The 23,434-nt window shown below is 35.1% G+C and overlaps 2 protein-coding genes and 1 long non-coding RNA gene across 3 annotated transcripts; 2 read left to right on the top strand and 1 right to left on the bottom strand.

The window, feature by feature from the left end:
• Positions 1-1,627: 1,627 nt before the first annotated feature.
• On the bottom strand, positions 1,628-10,294 carry LOC127874102 (probable E3 ubiquitin-protein ligase MID2). The gene is made up of 2 exons (XM_052418242.1): positions 9,871-10,294; positions 1,628-2,869 (listed from the first exon to the last, which is right to left on the bottom strand). The coding sequence occupies exons 1-2, from the start codon at positions 10,200-10,202 to the stop codon at positions 2,632-2,634; spliced, it is 570 nt and encodes a 189-aa protein (XP_052274202.1). The 5' UTR covers positions 10,203-10,294; the 3' UTR covers positions 1,628-2,631.
• A 2,559-nt stretch (positions 10,295-12,853) lies between these two features.
• LOC127874107 (uncharacterized) lies at positions 12,854-18,083 on the top strand. Its single transcript, XR_008046625.1, has 3 exons — positions 12,854-12,984; positions 15,995-16,103; positions 17,848-18,083. It is a non-coding gene; the product is annotated as an uncharacterized LOC127874107 (long non-coding RNA).
• Positions 18,084-20,138: 2,055 nt separating this feature from the next.
• LOC127872213 (uncharacterized) lies at positions 20,139-21,398 on the top strand. The gene has a single exon (XM_052415542.1). The coding sequence runs from the start codon at positions 20,139-20,141 to the stop codon at positions 21,396-21,398; it is 1,260 nt and encodes a 419-aa protein (XP_052271502.1).
• Positions 21,399-23,434: the final 2,036 nt, after the last annotated feature.

The raw sequence follows: 23,434 nt of genomic DNA, 5'->3' as shown, positions 1-23,434 counted from the left end.
CAGTTTTTGTTCCATGGCAGTAACTTGTTGTTTTAGATCAATGTTATCCTGTTTAAGGCGTTCGTTGTCTGATTTAAGATCACTGATCGTCGACATGAATTTATCCATTTTTGAATCTATAGTTGTATTATCAGTCGAGACTTTATGATGTTGCTTATTCACATCGTTCCTTATCGTCGAAAGCAATTCCAGAATTTCGAGACTGTTGACTGACCTGTTTTCGCCCCGCGTGGTCGAGTTTGTTTCTTGTGACCATTCTTGGGAATTCGGATGGAAGACAAGCGGAGTCGCATACGTTGATATACGTCTTTGTTTTGGATCAAACGCTGTTTGATGGGTGTTCTGAGACTGAGCGCCATGTTTGTGTATGTGTTTTTCTATGTGTTGCTCGACTCACGGGACGGTTGGGTACTGACCCATCTAGCGACTACAGAGCGGTATCTTGGTTGGAATGCTGTGTTTTGCGCTTAGTTCCGGTTTCTTTGGGGGACCCGGGTTGGATTTTACATCGCCACATGTGAGATTTATGGCGGCAATGCACATGGCAAGTCGAAAACTGGTTAAAATCTTACAATGAGCACCTTTAGAAATCACAAGCGTTTTAATCCGACACACTGTTTTATTTGGTTGGCTAAAACAACCAATACGCACTCTCCAAAATACAATATGTATCCCCATATTCTTAAAATAAAATGAACTGCACGAGGCTTCAAAAATACTTCCATGCTTATCAAGCAAAGTATTAACATTGATAATGTTTATAAACATAATAAACATTTAGATATACCTCTGTTTTTCGATCAACAATGAATACAGTTTTTTTTTAAATATTGTCATGATAATGGTATTCAGTATGTTAACGATATTATAACGACTGTGGATAGTTTGTGTCTCTTCAAGAGCTCCACATCAAAATGAATAAATCAGTAAACTTTTAAAATTATGAAGGCTTAAAAAAGGTTCTTGCTGCATACTTTGCCTCAGTAAAAAATGTCAAATTAGACCAGTATAAAGTACATTCAAATCCCATTGTTGATATATATAAAACAACTATAATTCTAAATTCATGCATTCATGCACAAAGATATTATACATTATGTTAAATGGAATTCCAGTACCACAACAAGCCAAACAATATTGAATAGCATGTAATACTTAGCAAATGATTCCATAAACATTGGCTTGTCGGATAGTAATACATGCACTTTTTGCAAAATGTCAGAAGAATCAACTACCCATATATTCTGGGAGTGTAACGCAGTACAAAAACTTCCTAAAGATTGCAAATATACAAATACTAATAAATTGCAAAATTATACCTATAGGTGATTCAACTGTGATATGTAAGACAGTGATGAGATGTTGTTTATAAATGGAAATGATGGTAATGCTATAAAAAGTAATGAGTCTAATGTTCTTGATAAGAATGAAGCATAACTTTCATGTAGTATTAAGTACATACACAGAACATTTGATTAAATTAATGAACATGGATAAATATACATAGAGACCTCTTTGGACATTGAAGTATAGTAAATTTCAAGTATAAAGACAAGTTATATTGTAAATGTGATACAGTGTTGTTCTTTATTTTGATACACTGGTTAAGTGGTTAATATCAATACATAATTGTTTAATTATTAAGATTTTGTTTATTTGCATTGTTTTCATTTAAATGCATGCAAGCAACTTTTTGTAATTTGGTTCAACATGTTAAGCGCATTATTTACATAACATAGATTTGTTTGATGGGATTACTGGTATATGAACATTATAACATTTTGATTTCAATGATAGTTAAAGCATAGGTCTTTGCTATAATGATAGCCATAATTATTACCTGTATTTCTACCTGATGCATCCTCGTACATCTTGCTCACCAACCTTCCATCCACAGTGTAGTGATACAAAGCTGTACTATCTGTAACATACAGCTTACCCTGGTGATGGGCAATACCACAGCAGTAATGTTTGAACTTCAGTATACTGTCCTTTATCAACTGACCATTGGTTACTCTGATGATGTTGACCTCGGAGCCATTATACATAGTAACAGCCACCAGACTGGAAACCATATACTACACATGGATGTTGGTCCATAAGGTAAGACACATTGGTCCACCACCTTTAGGTCTGATCCAGCAGCTTCACATTATTGTTCCTCAAGTCTGTTAAGAGGAGTTGTCCAGCAGCTGTCTCACATATACCTGTTATGTGGCATTCATAAGAATCGTTCTTTACTCTTACTTTATACTTTTTACTACTCGTCACTTTGATGACTTGGTTTGGATCCCATATCGATGACGGTTTGGTAACATGACTTGAATGATGTAGGTTGCTGAGTATTTGTCCCAACCCTGAGAGGATGGACAGGGTTTGTTTGATGGTTGTATCAGGATTAAAGGTAAGTGTCATCTCATTCTTTGTTGTCATGGATTGTAAAACTGCTTCTGTCTTGAGGGTCTGGTCACGGCATTTTCTGTACTTGATAAATTTCAGTGCTTTACTTTTGTCTTTTCTTCTAAGCCAAACTTCTTTTAAGCCTGTTATATTTTTGATAGACTGATTGCAGTTTTCGATGTCAGTCTGAATAGATGTCCTCATGGTGGCCAGCAATGTATCCAATGCTTGCTAATTATTCATCTCTAATTGATCCAAAGAATCATTAATTGTCTTACGTAAAGCTTTGATTTCTTCCAGAATTTTCTTGTAAGATTTCTCAATAGAATTCATATTTTCCTCAAAGTCATCTTTTTTTTGTATCAACTGCCTGTGTTGTGAATTTAATGTTTCTGACAACTTCTTGAAGTCTTTTTTTAGATTGGAGTCTTTCAACTTGTCAGCTATAAGTACAACATGATTGCATTTCCTGCAAAAACAAACCCACATTAATTCATGTATGTGTTTTTCCAAGCATTTTTAATATTCCCAGATGTACAATTTGTAACCTAAGAATATGACTTAAACTTCCAAGTAAATATTTTAACATTGTCGTTTGGACCAGAAGGGCGCACAGTACTAAATAACTTACTATAATACACAGGATAATTAATGATTTTGGTAGATTATTGATTGTAAGGTACAATACTTGTATTAAATGCGCTTTGTGTTAAATTGTCGTATTTGGTAAAGTTCAGTTACCTCGAAACATTCTATGTGCCTAAAACTAGAATATTAATTTAGTCAAAATGAAAACAAGATATATGCATGAATATTCAACCACAGAGGTAAAATGTACGCTTTTACGCAAAAAAGCCCATGACATATGAAATATGCAAAGAAAGAAATAAAAATCAAAATGTCAGATAACAGGTATAAAACCTTAAATCACAGATGGTCGTGAAGATTTGTTTATGCCAATTTTCGAAGAAGCAGAGATATATTGCATTGCACCTGTCCATCGGTGGGCTGTGTATAGGTCATATGGTCAGTAGACCATTTGTTTCTGCGTTATATCTAGAGAATGCTTTGAACTATTATCATGCAGATTGGTATAGTGGTTACTTGGTTGGAAAGGGAGTCATCAGGTCGAAGGTAAAGGTCACATAATTTTATTAGATACAATTGTGTTTCCACACAATATCTACAGAACGCTTTGACCTATGGCCATTTAAATTGCTTTGCTGGTTTCTTGGGAGGATAGGAAGATGCCTATGTATTGAGACTAATCAGTTAAAAAATCAAGGTCACATGTTCTTGTATCTTAAAACTTGCTTATCAATATATTATTTGGTATGCTGGCCATTTAGATGAAGGATAGTATTCATAGTAATTTCAAACTAAAAGATCAAAGGTCAAGGTCAGTTTTTTCAAACCAAGGGATCAAACGGTCAAGGTCACAGGGAATACTTTTGCTGCATATATGTTCTCAAAAATATTTGTTGTTTCACGAGTGATACCGTAAATGAAAATCGATAATGTATCAAAACTAACACATTTTCTTTGTTTATGCTTTTTATGCCCCCGGATCGAATGATCGGGGGTATACTGTTTTTGCCTGTCTTTCTGTCTGTCTGTCATTGTATGTGTGTGTCTGTCACTAAACTTTAACCTTGGTCATAACTTTTGCAATATGGAAGATAGAAACTTGATATTTGGCATGCATGTGTATCTCATGGAGCTGCACATTTTGAGTGGTAATGGTCAAGATCATGCTTCAAATTCAAAGGTAAAATATTTGGCTTCAAAGCAATAGGGGGCATTGTGTTTCTGACAAACACATCTCTTGTTTGAGAAAGTACAAGTGTTTAACTAGCAACATAGTTAAAAATGAAATTTGTGATGTCAAAATAATGGGGTGATTTCTCAAGGTTTGAATCAGGCATTGATTACCATCCTAAATACATTAATATTGGGAACCAGGAAAATGTTGTAACTGTGAAAAAGTGAAAATTATTGATAATTTTCACTGATATTTTTCACTAAAATATGTTTATTTTCTTTATGTTCTTATGTGAAACATAATATCAGCATTAATATATAATAATGTTGTTTGATTTTGTATAACTCCCACTATAACTTGTTGGTCTTTGAATGAAATGGTTTAAAGACTAAAGGTAACACAACAAAGTCTTGGTAAATTTAAATTGTTTTTGTTATATCTTTATAATATTGTACACATTGTACACATGGTTACAAACCACACAATTTAAGCAAGAATTATTACCCTGTTTGAACTTATATAAATACCCTTAAAAATACATTGTTTGCATCAAATAACTTGCTGCAAATTACTTAATGTTGAAAGAATCTTGTGAACTGAAACATTTAGAGAATGCTTTGATGTGAGAGTTTCGAAGTTAGTATGTTGGTTAAGGAAAGAAAGAAGCCTACCAGTGTTCATGAACGTGGTGAGTCTTTTTGAATGTCATAAATATCTTTTGTTAAGATTTTGTCTATACATGGCTTTTTAAGTATAGCCTAACATGCGAAAATGCTGCAACATGCAGTCTTAAATTGTTTTTGCTTTACGATGGTGCATAAATTTAGGCGAGGGGCCAAGGGCTTTTTAGTCTCGCTTCTTTTCAGAATGTTTATGCCCCCGGATCGAAAGAAACTTGAAACATGAAACTTGCTAATTTGATTAAACGCCTATTTATATAATTATATTCAATGGCGTTGTACAAAACATATATATGTACATAAAATTGATAAAAAATAAGAGGTATTGCTAATATTATGCAGCATTAATTAAAGGATTAATGATCTTAAAATGTGTGATATAAATAAGAATGCTGTAAGGAACTTAAGCAATAAAACAATACCGGCTACACTATTAAAACACAGTAAAAGTAAAATATTATGTAATAAATTGATATAACTAGAGTTAAGAAAATAATTATAATGATAATATGAGCAAATATTTGGCAATATAAATACACTGTTTTTCATTAACTAAAAGGATACGTAAAAGAATATTTCTGCACTCTGGCTGTCGGATCCCACAGCTTCCGGTCACCTGTCATACTAAAGGACACTTCTTTTGGGTTTTAACCTTATTTGAACTATCGTGACTACAAGTCACAAATAGACTGACCAAGTGTGACTACAAGACACAACTTGAAGGTTAAAATTAAAGTGTGACTATAAGACACAACTAGAAGGCCTAAGCATGACTAAAAGACAGCTGGTTGATGTAATTCAATCATTGAGCAAAGAAGCCCTAATGATTCTTGGTTACCAGTCACTTGTACAATAAATATCATTTTCGAGCAAAGAAGCCCGCACAATTCTTTAATTGCTTGGTCATATGAGTCCTAGTGACAAAAAACCCGTACAACTGAGTTTCGATTATTTTTTTTAAATCATAGGTTTTCAAATTAAAATAGGTTGTAAAAGTCTCTGAAGAGAAATGTTTTCAAATTCCTTTTGAAAATGTTTATTGATGCGGAAGTCCGGATGCTTGATGGAAGGTCATTCCACAGTTTCGGACCAACAACTCCGAAACTCCTGTCCATGAAAGTTTTTCTCTTTGTGCGTTTCACATCATAACATCCGTCATACGAGAAGGTAGATCGTAGGTCACGTGCTGGTACTTTTTCTTGTAATAGTTCTGTAAGGTATTTTGGCGCGTTACCAACAGAACAATTATACATGAAGTTCAGTAATTTGAATGTTATCCTAGCCTTTACTGGTAGCCAGTGTAGTTCATACAAGGCATCTTTTGAACTGTCATATTTCTGTCGGCCGAGTACCAATTTGGCACACATGTTTTGGATGCGTTGCATTTTATTTATTTCGAATTGAGCTGTTCCATACAAGATGAGATTACAATAATCTAGATGGGATATTACCAAAGACAAAACGAGTATTTCTGTTGCTTCTTTTATTAAGTATTTCCTTATGTTTTTGATTTTAAGGTAGTTGTACATGGCTGTACGTCACTTAATTTTGATGTGTTCTTTAAAATTTAGTGTTTCGTCTAAATATGCACCCAAATACCGTATGCATTTTTCTGCTTTAACAGTGTCACCAGCAATATCTATTTCTTTAGATTGACATTTATTTATTTGGTGTCTACTACCGAACATGATGAATTCCGTTTTTGATGCGTTCATTTTCAGTTTATTCTCGTTCATCCAGTTGTTAATAACGAGTGCACAACTTTCAAGTTCTTGAATGGCAGTTCTTTCAACAGAAGAATATGTAGGTTTGAATCGCTTGTTTGCGGTGTGGTCGTCTGCAAAACCGTAGACTGTGATGGAGGGAGGAACGACATCAAACGGTGTTCCAGCGTACGTCAGGTAGAGCCATGGACCAAGACAACTACCCTGGGGGACACTACACTCCAGAGAACGTGCCGCCGAAAAAGCTGAATTATCACTTATGCGACAGCTTTTTGGACGAAGATACGAGTCTATCCAGTTTAGTGCCGTGCCACATGCACCGTATTGTTTTTGCAACACGTCTAGTAGAATGACATGATCGACTGTATCGAAGGCAGCACTCAAATCAATGGCGATAAGTGCTGTAACCTCTTGTTCTTCCATACCTTCGAGTATATCATTGACTAGTCTAAGTAAAGCAGATTCACAAGAATGGAATTGTCTGTAGGCTGACTGATTTTTTGGAGGAGATTGTTTTCATTTACGTGTATATTGAGTCTAAACAGAGCAGCCTTTTCAATCACTTTCGATAGAAATGATAGGTTGCTCACTGGTCTATAGTTGGCATAACTCAGGTCTAGTCCAATTTTCTTAAGAAGTGGTCTTACTATTGCCTTTTTAAATTTTGAAGGAAAAACTCCTTGACTCAGAGAGAGAGATTAACCAATTTTGTCACGAACGGTAGTAACTCGTTTAAAAATGATTTTATTACTCTTGTTGGCAATGATTCTAGTTCGCATGATTTTGTTTGAAGATGATTGATGATCTCTTTCACTTCATCTTGGGTTAGCTCCTCGAACATACCGAAACATGGCACTTCCTTGTGATCGGGTGTGCATTTTTCGAAACTTGCAAGGGCATCTCGAATTTTGTTAATTTTATCAAGGAAGTGATCGGCAAAATTTTCAGCTATCGCGGTGTCGCTTTCACCTTCCGGCATAGGGTTATCAGTATTTTTTCCTGTTAATTCTGATACAAACTTGTTGAGTTTTTTAGAATCTCCGTGAAAATCAATTACTTTTTGACTAAGCGATCGTTGCTTCTCTGCATTCAACTTGAAAGTGTATTTATTTCTGGCATTTTTGAAAAGTTCATATTGGTCTGGTCCACATGCGTTCCAGTTTGCGTGTTTTACGTTTTAGTTCAAGAATGTTTTCATTAAACCATGGTTTTGATGCACGATATTTTGTTTTTCACAATGTATGGAGCGTGTTTATCAAGAATTCTACAGATTTCATCTTCAAATTGCTCAACAAAAGTGTCTGCTTTGTTTGCTGTTATTGACATTTCATTGAGGTCGTTAGTAAATGCTGAGTGGTCTATGTTTTTAAAATTTCGAAATGTTATTGTTTGACTCTTGATATTTTCTTTTTGTACTTTGGTAACGACTTTAACTACACAATGGTCCGAAAAGAAAGGGCCTGGTTCACACGAATTGATTTCAATACCATTTGTAGCCTCAGAGATTACTAGGTCGAGTGCATTTCCCTCTGTGTGTGTGCTGAAATTAACATGTTGTTCCAAACCCATTGCTACAAGAGAATTCTTAATTTCAGTTACAACACTGTTAGTTTTGTTGACATGCAAGTTGAAATCTCCAAGAATCATAAGATTTGAATAGTTGGGAACAATGTCCTCCATGAATTCGAAAAATTCTGTTAAAAATTGATGTCCAGTCCCTAATGATTGTGGTCTGTAAACGCCAATTACATTAATTGTAATGTTTTTGAGAAACTGTTGCCATATACCATGTTCAAATGTCCGGGTATTACTACTTGACACTTTTCGTACAGTAACCCCAGTCCGACAAGTTAAAGCCACTCCGCCGCCTGTTCTATTTGAACGATTTACAGTACTCATTGTATAACCATTTTGATTTAAGTCTGAGGTATCTATTTGGTGTTGCTTTTCATCTGAGAACCAGGTTTCTGTGAATACGGCAAAGTCGATTTTTTCTTCTCTCAGATATTGACCAATCAAAACATCTTTGTTTCTGACAACAGAATGACAGTTCAATGTAAGGCAAGATATTTTTTCGTTTAGACCATTTAGTGTATTGCAATTCTTGGGGTATGAGAGGTTGTTTAAGTTTGCATCTGAAATATTTTGTGTGCTGTGTCTTTTCAAAGATGTTACAGTTGGAATTTGTGATGGTAAACTTTGTAGATTATTTAAATTTACTCCACTATTTGTGTCCCATACACGTAACTCTTGATCTCTACCGCCTCGGGTACCTCTATATTTCAAAAGATTGTATTGCTTTAAAATGGTTAACATTCCTTTGTTTGGTATTGTATGATTTCTCGACACTGCAGATAAAGCCAATAATTGGTCCCTATTATATCTAATCAGACACATTGTGATTGCAAGTATGTTAATCCGTTTAGAAAGTGATCACCACAGGTAAAATATTAATCCGTTGAGAAAGTGTTCACCACAGGAAAAATATTAATCCGTTGATAAAATATTCCCAAAATATTAACACAGATCAAATAGTTTCTACTAATATTCTACTTTTAGCATATCTTTTTTTAAAGATAAATTAAGTATTGCATCCGTCAAACATTAATGAATATCACTGACAAAAATCACATTTTCCTGTCACTGGTATTCTCAAAATAATCCGAAATATGAGAGCACAAATTTTGGCAGCCTACACTTTGGCGCCCACAGATCGAAAGATCGTGGGTATATTGTTTTTGGCCTGTCTGTCTGTCATTGTGTCAGTCATTGTTTATGTGTGTCACAAAACATTAACCTTGGTTAAAGTTGTATAACTTTTGCAATATTGAAGATAGCAACTTAATATTTGGCATGCATGTGTATCTCATAAAACTGCACATTTTGGTTGGTAAAAGGTCAAGGTCATCCTTCAAGGTCAAAGGTCAAATATCATTGTATTTTTCGTTCCTAAAACATTAACCTTTGTTAAAGTTTGGTCATAGCTTTTTGAATATTAAAGATAGCAACTTGATATTAGGCATGCATGTGTATCTCATGGAGCTGCACATTTGGAGTGGCTAAAGGTCAAGGTCAAGGTCATCGTTCATGGCTAAAGGTCAAATTTATGGCTTCAAAGCGGCGCAATAGGGGGCATTGTGTTTCTGACAAACACATCTCTTGTTTTATAAGAATTTTATATGGATATTTAGAAGATGACAAGCATTTTTGTGTAATTTGTACAACATTAAAAAATGAAGGATTGTCAAAAGTTTGTTTAAACCTGTGCAAAACATATTTTTATAACGAGTGCACCTGTACTTACTGATGATTGTGGACATGGCAGACATAACATATCAGCTGACAGTGGTCCTCACAGAATCCTGTCAGTTTTTCTTTCTGGTGCTCCTGACATTGCTCCAGTGCATCCACAGTGGTCTGAGGCCATTTGCTGATGTTCTTCGTGCTTAAAAGTGCATGCTTGTTGAAAAGATAGTTATGATGCTCCACACATTTGCTACAGTACAATTTAGAACATTCCTCACAGTAAAATTCAGCGTCGTCGGTATTTCTGTTATTTTCCTTACAGGTGTTACAAGAAAAGTCATATAACCCGTCTGATCCTTTATTGATGGAACTCTCAAAATTGGAAGCCATTTGTATCACTATTGAAAACTTCTTTCGTTGTTGACATAAACATTGAAATACAATCTTAGTTTATCTGTGTCAGGTTAGATCTGGTCATGTGACTGCTTATTGCGTCTAGCTTAAGTTTTCACATGTACCTCTATATTGATTTACCAACTTGTTCGATCTGATCACACCATGATATAGGAAGACGATGAATGTAAACAAAATAAACCTAAAATGTGGGTCTGTAAACGTTATCAGACACTTGAAAGAGGATAACTGCCAAAGATGGAAAGTTATTCGGATGGCCTGGTGTAAACAAAATGGCAAGTGACAACACGTTTAACTTTATGAACATAATTATTATGACGGCTTTTCTGGATGTAACCTCATTTTGCAGATTTGTTTGAGGTTTAACATGCGCAAATACATCCATTCTTTGTTCAATATAAAGTTTGCAATATTTGCTATCAATTTTCATCATACCCAAGATATTTTCAATAACATTGGCATACATAGTTGGAAAGATAAGGCCATAACGTTTTGAAAACACACCTTAAAAAATTATATGTGCTGTTACTCAAATTTTTCACCATAGAAATTACACACCCGCATTCAATGGCATGAGGGTTGCCTTTTTATGTCCCCGAGTCTATAATAGGGGACATATTGTTTTTTGCACTGTCTGCTTGTTGGTTTGTTTGCTTCAAGCGTTAACATTTGCCATAAATTTTGCAATAAGAAGAAAGCAACTTGAAATTTGGCATGCATGTGTATCTCATAGAGCTGCACATTTTCAGCGGTAAAAGGTCAAAGGTCATATAAATGGGGGCATAGTGTTTCACAAACACATCTTGTTTTTCATAGAAAAACAAACAAGCAAAATGATGAGAGGCTGGAATTGAGTATTACAATAAAGTACAGTCAAAGGGGTAGTTTTCTTGTAGCTTGTATGTTAAATTCAAAAATACAAATTCATTAAACTAGTTTTCACATTTTATGCATCAATTCATTCAACCATGGTTGCTTATTATCAAACTGACAGCATGTTTAGTTGGTGTCAGGATTTCAAGTCTGCGAATTTGTAACCTTGATCTTTACCAGACATAATAACATAAATGTGTCGGCATGTGCTTTACTTGTTTTCCAGGAGGTACACAGACAGTTATTTATGACTTTGTCAAAAAACGTATGCACAGGACTTTACATCAGTTGTAATCTAAAATAAAACAAAATGAGTCACAACGGGAAAATATATAATGTTAGATTTTTTAATGTGATGCTTAATCAAAGAAAAACATCGAAAATCAATTCATTTTTTAGCCAGCACTGCTTTCTAAATTCCTCATATGATACAGTAAAAAAAAAGGTTGTGATTTTTTTATTCAACTTCTGTGTACACGGTAAAACAGCCAGTGAAATTTTATTTTATTTTGGCTGCCAATGTACAATAGTTATATTATGGGCATTTTAATATGAATCTGCAACAAAACTGTTGGAAAAACAAAGCTGTCAGAGGACGAAGCGCTCAACTATTCGAGTGCATGACAGTATAACGTAGGCACTCATGGGGATATTGTTCATATTTAATAAGGTCAATATAGTCATATTCTAAGTGGAAGAGAACCATAATTAAAACATTGATCGCTTATGTTTTAAAGAAGTTGTACTTTATAGACGATTCTGAGTTCAGGTATATTTTCCACAATCCATTGAAAATGTGTAAAGACATAACACAAACTAATAAGATTTTATTTCAAGTTTGAATTAGCAATGATGGTTGGATGTCCTTAAAAAATAAAATTAATTAATGTTTGTGTGTTGTTTTTTTTACCATGTTTTAAAGAGAAAAATCTTTTTGGGTAGGTGGGGGCGGGCTGGGGGTGGATAGGGGTCATACTTTTAATTTATTAGATGATCTTTCAAAAATAAAAAAATAAAGGGAAAAACATTTAAGGGGGGGGGGAGGGATTCTGGGGTGGGTGTGGGGGATGGTTTGGGTGGAGTCCATTGTGGAATGTCAGGTAAGTGTTGTCTTGTCAAATAGTGAATCAAATCTTATCATAAATAAAGAAGTTATGTCAATTTAATATAATTTTACTAATTGGACCAAGAGAGTCAATGTCATTCAAAGGTCAAGGTAAAATTCAACTTGCCAGGTACAGAACCCTCGTGATAGTAAGAAAGTATATTAAGTTTGAAAGCAATAGCCTTGATACTTTAGTAGTAAATAGGATCTAAACGCACAATTAAACAAAATATTCTAAGTGACTAACACAAAAAGCGCCATAATTCCATTAAAATGCAAAACCAGAGTTATGCAACTTGCCCTGTACAGTCCCCTTACGATAGTTAGCGAGTTTTCCAATTCTGAAAGCAAAAGCTATGATACTTTAGTAGTAAAATGGACAAACGCACAAAACTTAAACACATTTTAAATTATCTTAGTATAAAAGGGACCATAAGTCTTACAAAATGCTTGTTACAGTTGTCTGCTCTTGTTTATAGATTGGGGTCATGTTGGTAAAGAAGTATGCAAAATATGAAAACAATTTGTCTAGGGACATAGTAAATATATGAGGTGATACGCAAACTTTAACATAGATTTATCAATAATATGCATATTCTAAGTGAAAAAAGGCCATAATTCTTACAAAACGCTTGATACAGTTGTCTACTCTTGTTTGTAGGTTGGGGTCATGATGATAAAGAAGTATGCTAAATACAAAAGCAATATGTCAAGGGACGCAAACTTTAACATTCCAACACTCACGCAGATGCTCACGCAGACGCAGACGCCGACGCCGGGGTGAGTAGGATAGCTCCACTATATATATTTCATATATAATAGTCGAGCTAAAAATGATCCTTAAGTTTACAAAGTATTGAATTTTAAATGACCTTTTAAATATACACTATACTTAGATTGTTTTTTACTATATAAATAAAATAGTTTAACTTTTAAAATAAACCATGTTTTAAATAAGATAAATATGTTATTCATGTTTCCCCATTGACAATAGATTAGCCCAGAATAACACTTGGATCACCATATATTAGGCCGGGGGCACTTCCCCCAGTCATAAAAAGCCCGGGTTTGTGAAATATGACACTCCATTAATAGTCTACTGCAATACTAAAAGTTTTTCAAGGTGGTTTATCTACCTTTGCCGTTTAAATACAAATTGTTCTTCCGCATTCAGCTCTTTGTTGATATAGCACATTGAGTGTATTATAAAGAGTTTTAAACAGATTTTGAAAACCTGGAGTCAAATTACCCTTGGTCTGAATTGTTGATAGGTTGATATAAACTTTTCAGATTCAGATATACTGAAATCATTGTTATTTGCTTTCTTCATACTTGTTGAAAGCTCTACAAATATTGCTTTCTTTACATTAATCTTCACAACTTTGTTGAACAATACAATTGAAAAATTAAACAAATTCACTGTCGAATTTTACAAATGGTAAACACATGAATGAAAAAAGTAGGCAGCTTATTTTCTGCAGTATAAAATGATTAAATTGCAATTGGCTTGCATCACAAGTAGAATTAGTGGAGCTCTAGTAAATCATTACACGACAAGACTTTATAGTTTATTAATAGATAAAAGCCCTTCGCCTCAAATACAGTAAACAACAATACAAGTCATTTTACCAATTGAGTTGTGTTAAATAAATTTTAATCTGTATATTTTTCAATAATTTGTTTACAAAGAGTGTGGTGCATTTTAAAAACGTGTTTGCCTTTGAAGTTGGCAAAGGATAAAGTAGGTTTAAACATTGTTTTCACAATAATATTGTACCATATCAGAATATATAATTTGACCATGATATCAAACTACAAATTACAAATATTCAGTAAATGTAAATCATAAAAAAATTTGTTCATAGGATTAAAAGCAAAGGTAGATTTTCTTGCCTGAGCCGCAAGTTTTTATGTAGCTTATTTTCATGATAGTGAACGGTGAATAAAGTAGTCTCAAGTATTAATATTCAGACCTGTATGGTAATTAAGAAAATGCTTGTCTGACCGAAGTGGACCATCAACATGATAAACCATAATTTCAGTTTATTTCAAGACAGAGAAAAATTGTGATTGTAACTAATTAGCATTATTGTTTCAGTTTTTGATGTTGCGAGCAAAAAGAAATATTGGTAATAAAAGTTCTGAGGAAGGAAGAACACTCCTATAATGTACAGGTTGAAGATAAGTGTGTTGCTGTCATTGTTTCTGTGTATATCGTCTGGTAACACATCCACGACAGGTTATTTAGGCCTTTGATATATTTTGTATCAATGGCGAGCAGTGTTCATTGTTTGCTTTATTTACCATCGTTTCACCCCACACACAAGAAGCAGGGAAAATTTGTTTTGCATTACATTTTGTCCGTTGGCAAGATGGCAGATATCTTGATAATGCTTGACCGATGATCATGCTTCAGGTCAAGGTCGCTGAGGTTTGTAAAATTGGCACATGAAATTAAATGGGTTAAATAGTGCTTTTGAGCACAGTAATAACTAAACAAAGCATCCCTTAAGAAGACTTCCAATTGCGATAAAACACTATCAGAAAATTAGATACCGTGAACTTGTAGGATATATTATGGTACTGCGTTGGGTAAATATTGTTTGGCATGTAATCCTCTTACGGTGTTTATGATAAAAAACTTGTTTCAGCCAGATTCATTACCCATAAATTTATTTGTGTTGATTCCTTATTTCAAACGGTGAGAGTATTGAAACCCTTCACAACTTTTGTTATTTGGAGAAGGAAGGTAGAAATATATTTTCTGCAAACATCTCTTGCTTCACAGCTGCTGACCTGGCCACATAACTTCTATGGCCATGATAATTAATACTCGTCAATGTTTCCCTAAATCTGATTCAAGTAGGTCAGTTGTAAGTTTCTGGCTTAAGAATAAGCAATAGAACTGGTAAACCGGCTTAGGTAGAGAACAATACAGTATTAACTGATGCTGAGATATGACTGAACTTACTGTTGAAAATTGCAGAAAAAAATCAACATGAACAATAAAAACTATGCGCCATGTTGAGAAAACTGGGATGTATTCATTTGCATCAAGTTTCATCCCAGATAAGCATGTGCAGTCCGAATAGGCTAATAAGGCCCACCACTTTGTGCCTTTTATGGTATTTTTTTGTTTTAAGGAATTTTCTTCTCTAGTTTAATCCAATCCAAACTAATCTTGGTAGGCTGAACGGAACGTCAGTTACTTGCAGGCTGTTCTGGTTTTATGCTGGTTGCATATAGCCATTTAAACTTTGCTTCTGATTTGGGAAGGGTTCAAAGGGAAATACTCAAAGGAATGTTTAATAATAGCTGATAGTAAAATGCATTTTGAATGGCATGTATGAATTGGACGTGTGATAAAATGAGTCTGATGAATTTGCCATAATGTGTTGCCATATTAATTTTTATGAACAACCAAATAGTGCATGAGGCAATCTGTGTGTGATATTAGTAGCAAAATTGAAAGACATATGTTAATGTATGTTATACATATGAAATAATTAGCACAAGAGTTAAATGAGAATGAGTATGTGTCTTATTATGTGTCTTACAACTAGCAAATATATATATATATATATATATATATATATATATATATATATATATATATATTTGAATGCGCGGTAACTATCGAATAAAATGTTAGAAAACAAGCATTTGATTTCAAGCAAATATATACATTTTCCAACTAAATGTATGTAAAGTAAACAATTATTTGCAATAATATGAATTGTACTTGAGTCCCTTGCTATTATTTCATAATGTTATATTTACGCAATTTCAGATGTTCCAGTAATCCATGACAAGTTGCTGAAGACTACAGAGGAATGAACGATCACACATCTTCATCAGGATCGCTGAAGAGCTTGTTTTTAGCTCTAGATCACACAGAGGTATGGGCTATCCAATGATTTTATATCTAGATCACACAGAGGTATGGGCTATCCCATGAGTTTATATCTAGATCACACAGAGGTATGGGCTATCCCATGAGTTTATATCTAGATCGCACAGAGGTATGTGATATCCCATGAGTTTATATTATAGAACTCGATCGAACAGAGATATGGGCTATCTAATCTTTTTAAATCTAGATCACACAGAGGTATGGGGTATCCCATGAGTTAATATCTAGATCACACAGAGGTACGCGCTATCCCATGAGTTTATATCTAGATCACACAGAGATATGGGGTATCCCATGAGTTTATATCAAGAGCACACAGAGGTATGGGCTATCCCATGAGTTTATATTAGGAGCACACAGAGGTATGGGCTATCCCATGAGTTTATATCTAGATCACACAGAGGTATGTGGTATCCCATGAGTTTAAATCTAGATCACACAGAGGTATGGACTATCCCATGAGTTTAAATCTAGATCACACAGAGGTATGGGGTATCCCATGAGTTGATATCTAGATCACACAGAGGTATGGGCTTTCTCATGAGTTTATATCTAGATCACACAGAGGTATAGGCTATCCCATGAGTTAATATCTAGATCACACAGAGGTACGCGCTATCCCATAAGTTTATATCTAGATCACACAGAGATATGGGGTATCCCATGAGTTTATATCAATAGCACACAGAGGTATGGGCTATCCCATGAGTTTATATTAGGAGCACACAGAGGTATGGGCTATCCTATGAGTTTATATCAAGAGCACATATCAGTGTTTATATCAAGAGGTATTGGGTATCCCATGAGTTTATATCTAGATCACAAAGAGGAATGGGCTTTCCCATGAGTTTATATCTAGATCACACAGAGGTATGGACTATCCCATGAGTTTATATCTAGATCACACAGAGGTATGGGGTATCCCATGAGTTGATATCTAGATCACACAGAGGTATGGGCTTTCTCATGAGTTTATATCTAGATCACACAGAGGTATAGGCTATCCCATGAGTTAATATCTAGATCACACAGAAGTACGCGCTATCCCATGAGTTTATATCTAGATCACACAGAGATATGGGGTATCCCATGAGTTTATATCAAGAGCACACAGAGGTATGGGCTATCCCATGAGTTTATATTAGGAGCACACAGAGGTATGGGCTATCCTATGAGTTTATATCAAGAGCACACAGAGGTATTGGGTATCCCATGAGTTTATATCTAGATCACAAAGAGGTATGGGCTTTCCCATGAGTTTATATCTAGATCACACATAGGTATGGGCTATCCCATGAGTTGATATCTAGATCACACAGAGGTATGGGCTTTCTCATGAGTTTATATCTAGATCACACACAGGTATGGGGTATCCCATGAGTTAATATCAAGAGCACACAGAGGTATGGGCTATCCCATGAGTTTATATCAAGAGCACACATAGGTATGGGCTTTCCGATGAGTTTATATATAGATCATACGGAGGTATCGGCTATTATGAGTTTATATCTAGAGTACACAGAGGTATGGGCTATACCATGAGTTTATATCAAGATCACACAGAGGCATGGGCTTTCCCATGAGTTTATATTAAGGTCACACAGAGGTCTGTTCCATGAGTTTAAAATCTATTTTACACAAAAGGACGAACAAGTCAATGATTTTTAATCTATAACACAAAGGTATGTGATATTTAATGAGTTTATATATTCCTTTATTTTCTCGTTCAGAGAGAACAAGCAGAGCATGTTAAAGACTCACAGGTGATGGAAGTTACTAGTGTTTTATTCATGGAAACATCGATGAATGAAAATACATTATATATATAAATGTAAGTTAAAGTAAATGCAAGTGAACATGAGGGTGTTAAAGCAAATGTAAGGGAACTAACCCAAACAGTGTTGTCAATTGAAACTTATGATTTATTTCCCTTCTTAATTTTACAGTATAGTACAATGTGTAAGTATCTAACTACATTGGATGCATCATTTTAATGTCAACATTCAGTTTTGGATAAATTTCAGCCAAATTACTAACTTTTTGAGTGACTGGGTTGCTAGTTTATGAGAGATAAAGAATACTAGTCCCTTGTCCGGTCAGACAAAGCACATTCTCTTGTTTAGCTCATGACCCACAACGTGCTCATAGTGAGCTTTTGTGATCACCTTAAGTCCGTCGTCTGTTGTCAACATTTTGCCTTGTTAACACTCAAGAAGCCACACATTGATCTGATCTTCATGACACTTGGTCTGAAGAGTTATCCTAATGATATCTTCGTCGAGTTCGAAACTTGGTCACGTGAGGTAAAAATCTAGCCGCAGTTTCCTAATAAGACTATATTAAAGCATGATAACACTCTTGATGTAATGAGGATGTTGTTCCACAATGATAATGGTGGTGGTGGTAGTGGTAGTGGTATCGGTTGCGGTTTATTTTTGCAGAAATTCAACATAGTATTAAATTGCAATGACAAAAAAAATATCCTACAGTTAAAATATTATTTGTTTTAGGATTATACCAAGGGATTATCAAGGTAGTACATCAAGGGATTTGCACTCATCAATAAACACAATTTATTTGGACGGTATATCAATTCAAAGAATACGCTTGTTACAATATTATGTCTTAATACAAGTAGCCTAGTTGTGTAGTATTAAAGCATTATTTTGTAAGATAAATAGAAAGAGCTATATTATTAAAATATTATTTTCTAATGTAAGAGTGTAATGTTGTATTATTAGAACACATGTATATCATTATTTTTAATACAAATAGCCTAGTGTTGTTTGATCGAAATATTATTTTTCAGGAGAAATAACCTGGCTTTTTATTTTTTGAAAACTTCTTTTAGAAAATAGGTCAGTGATGTATTATAATAATAATATTTTATTGTTCACTTTATGTCATATAATTAATACGTGACAAAACATTATGAGGGAAAGTATCATATTTCAAAAGATGAATATTGTAATTTGAATATTAGGCTATTTATTCAAGTTAAAGGGCAACCGCTACTTAACAAAACTGACAATTCAGAATTGAAACTGAGATGTTTGGTCTTGCATTCAAGTGGTTATTTGCAAATTCATTTTTGTCTCATGGAATGTGATCTAAATATTATCGTGCAGGGTATATTTGCTGTAAGTGCAGCAACTCTGCCAAGATCCCATTCCGCGCACAGGGTGACCACATTACCTGCATGGACTGCTGGCGTCAGGTGTTTGAATCCACGAAGCAGTGTCCCTCTTGCAACAAGAGGGTGCGTAGACGCCATCGTGTGAGACTTGTGTTTCCAGCCCCACCTAGTGAATGGATTGATCATGCGGATGCGGGTGGCGTCTGCTGCAAAGTTGACGTCAGTTGCAGCACGGCAAGGTCATGTGTAGCACAGAATGAAGTCACTTGTGGAAAGGCAGGATCATGTACAGAAGAAAGGTGGTAAATTGAGTTGATCAAAGGCTGGTGTTTGATGTGTTTTGTTGATGTCAATATCTACTTTGGTGTGTGACCCAGTTTGTATACTCCGGTAAGTAGTGCTCGCGGAAAAGCTATTCTCGCGGTATTTGATAAACAGCGCCACCTGCTTTGTTTACCTCGTCAACAAGGTTCCGGTTTTTCTCAACTCGCTGACAAAGCTGATTTCAGAAGAAATGAATCATATTATGGTAAGATTTTTATTTTAAGTTGTCATAAATTGATATTTGACACGTTTTCTATCCGAAAATAAAACAAATTTGAGTTTTCCATTCATAAACCGCTTTGTTTTGAGACGTCTGCCATCAACACAGGAGGTTACAATATAGTGAATATAATCAACTGAATCCCTGTCCAATTTTTAAATCGTTCAGAATGTAGTAAATTCATTTTCCGTTATTTTCCCCCCACATCAAAGTTGTGTTGTTTTGTTTATTTTCAGAAACAAACACATGCAAGAAAAAAAAGCCCTATGACAGGGATAATTTATAGAGAGCTTTCCAGGCAACCTTGTCCGGGACCTCAGTGTATAGGGTAGCTAGCACGTATGTATGGGGTTCCTGAGTCAACACTGAGGGATAGGACCAGGGGGAATGTAGCGCTGGACTGCACCATGGGGCCAGCCAGACTCTTCAACCTTGAAGAAGAAAAGCGACTGGCAGACCATAGTATCCATATGGATACTATTGGTTATGGATACCCAGTAACTGAAGTCCTCGGTGTAGCAGCGGGATATGCCAAGTCGCTGGGTAAGACCATTGCTAAAGATCAACTGAGCAAACCATGGTTGTACTCCTTCTTGAAAAGACACGAGGAGCTGAAAGTTGTAACCCCACAGAAACTAACCTCTTCAAGGGCTAAATGTTCATCTGAACAGACAATGTCCAAGTACTTTGCAGAACTACATTCTGTTCTCCAACAAAATGACCTTTTGGAAGCCCCTGAGAGAATCTACAACACTGATGAAACAGGCTTCTCTACGGAACACACTCCCCAAATGGTTGTATGCGGAAGTGATTGCAAGCCACAGGCCATCACATCGCCAAAGACCAGGACTGTGACAATTGTTATCCCACCATTATATGTGTTCCCAGGGAAGCGATGTGTGGATCATCTATTAGAGGGCGCACTCCCAGGTTCATCTGGAGGAATGTCAGACAGTGGCTTTGTCAACAGGGGCCTGTTTGAGACCTATCTCATGGGTCATTTCGCAAAGCATGCCAGATTAGACGGAGCCTCGCATAAACCAGTTCTGGTGCTTAATGATGGTAACAAGGTCCACTTATCCTTGACCCTTGCTGACTGGGCAAAAGACCACAATGTGGTTCTATTTGTGTTGCCACACCACACTAGCCATCTAAGTCAGCCCCTTGATGTTGGGATATTTGGTCAACTGAAGAAACTATACAACAGAGAATGCCAGTCCTACATCCACAGCAACCCTGGGATATCTATCACTAGATATGAGATTGCCAGATTAACAGCAAAACCATACACCAGAGCCTTCACACCAGAAAACATAACCTTTGCATTGAAAAAGGCACGCATATTTCCATTTAATGACTTAGTGATCATCAACATACAAACTGCCCCCTCAACAATCTACCCCATCAATGATGTTAGTACCAACCAAAGTGACACTGAACCAACAATAACAGTAATCATAGAACAGTCAACTGTCAATAATAACAACAATATCAGTACAGAGATTGAGTACCTGAAAAGTGGGCGGATAACAACCGTGACACAGAGGTCTCGAAAAAATATATATTCCACCGCCAACAGTCACAGGGAACTTGCTCTCTGAATCAAATGTAAACACAATGAGAGAGCAAGCAGAAAAAAAGAAATCCTCAAATATAGAAAAATCAACTAAATCAAAGGAGAAAGCGTCCGAAATGAAAGAACAAACAATGGAAAACAGCAGACAACTAAATTCTAAAACCAAACCATGCACTTCTGGAGTCAAAACCAAACACATAATTGACCAGCATGAAGAAGCCGCATTAGATGACAGCCAAAACAGCACTGATACAGAGGAAGATGTGTGTTGTGTGTGTCACAAAAGGTTCCCAGCAGCGTTGAAAGGATGTTCATCCCTCGTCATTGTAAAATGGGGTCATTGTGACCAGTGTGGACACTGGGTCCATCTGAGGTTCTGTACCTCTGTGTCAGTCTTAAGGAGAGACTCTGAGTTCAGGTGCATCCATTGTCCACAACCGCAGGCTGAAGAGTAAAAAATAAGGACAGATGAGTAGCACCCATTTGCTTGATGAGAAGCAAAAGCATTTGTGACAATACTTAATTTTTTTCTTTATTTTTTAATATGAACACATTTTGCATTGAGTTTTGGAGTTGAATAAATGATATTGTAATGTAACCTGTTTTTTAGTTCCTATAGTGTAACCCGCGGACTAAGCTTACTTGCCTTTAAAGATAATGGCTGCTAACTGTATGGGAATAATTTCAGTTTTTTAATTAGTTTTGGTTGGAAGACATGTGTAATACATATTTAAGTAAAAATGATTTATTAAACGGATGGGTATGTGAAAACAATTAGATATTTTGTGTTTTATGAAATATTGGCAAAAATCGGCTTACTACCGCGAGCACTGCTACCTCGAGGCTATGCAGGAGCATGCATGTCTAAATGAACAATCACTGACCAAGATCTTGAGCCTTAACCAGGTTTTAAGCATTATGATGCCTCCTTGGATACTTATAAAGGCCTGGTGAAGGTTTACCAGCAAGGTTAACGTTTAAATGTAACAAGTACATTTCTCTGTAACTAATGCAGATTAAATTCACCTAAATAAATTGGTAAAAAAGTAAATTTATCATTTTTGGCACAATCATATTATCAATTAATGATCTTTCATCTTTATGTCAATTGTGACCTATGGAAATGTGGGCTGCCTTTTGACAGCTCTTGTTATAAGTTAAATAATTCGTCCAGATTTTTAATGATGTGGCTTGATATTTAAAATGCATCAATGTTAAATAATGCTGCTCCTGTATATGTGCAGGTAAACTATTCATCTAAATGTTTAATAATTATAACAGATATTACATTAATGTTACTTAATGTATAATCTTGTGAGGTAACGCTAAACAATGAAGCTTTATGTATTAATGTTACTTAATGTATACTATTGTTTTGTAACACTTAATAATACAGCTTTATGTTTAAGCGAGATTATACGATTTTGTCAAATAGTTATTAAGTCATATAAAATATGTCAAAAAACGTATTCAACATATATTTTATAATTAATTAAAATAAAAATTAAGAAGAACATGTGTCGAAAATTGCGAAATAAGCCAGATATTTAATTCTGAAATAGAAAAAGGCTGTACAGTCGAATTCGCCAGCATGTAAATCATGCATGTACGATGTGAATCTTTATTAAGTTTAACGGTCCATTTTAAATTCCTGCAACGATATCGATTCATACGACACACGAAAACTAACTAATAAAACGAATGCTTCAGTTAGTGTAGGAAAATATGTACGAAATGTCTTCGTCACAATCGGCTCGGGGCGCTAATTTGTCTTTGCTGCATTTTATGAAATTCGTCTCCAATGTATACTTTTTCTTGCCTATTTTGTTTTATTGTAACATATTTTGTCAAATATTACAATTTAACACATATAAATTTAATCGTATAATCTTGCTTTAAGTATTTTGAGGATTCCTGATTTATATTTAAAAAATGTAGTTAAAGCTTATCAAATGAAACTTCTTATGCATCTGTACAAATAATAGAAACGTGCATACAAATGTGACTTTTAAAAGATAATGCTCAACATGATGCAAATCACTGGAACCATAAATTATATGT

This window comes from Dreissena polymorpha, chromosome 3, assembly GCF_020536995.1.
Source record: "Dreissena polymorpha isolate Duluth1 chromosome 3, UMN_Dpol_1.0, whole genome shotgun sequence".
Lineage (NCBI taxonomy): Eukaryota > Metazoa > Mollusca > Bivalvia > Myida > Dreissenidae > Dreissena > Dreissena polymorpha.
Note: the sequence above shows the minus strand (reverse complement) of the source record. Positions and strands in the feature narration are given on the sequence as shown.

Excerpts from the sequence above, each read along its gene's own strand:
- LOC127874102 (XM_052418242.1), bottom strand. The coding sequence starts at position 10,202 with ATGGCTTCCAATTTTGAGAGTTCCATCAATAAAGGATCAGACGGGTTA. Across the intron at positions 2,870-9,870 it reads TGCCATGTCCACAATCATCA|GAAATGCAATCATGTTGTAC; the intron begins GTAAGTACAGGT and ends TTGTTTTTGCAG.
- LOC127872213 (XM_052415542.1), top strand. The coding sequence starts at position 20,139 with ATGTATGGGGTTCCTGAGTCAACACTGAGGGATAGGACCAGGGGGAAT.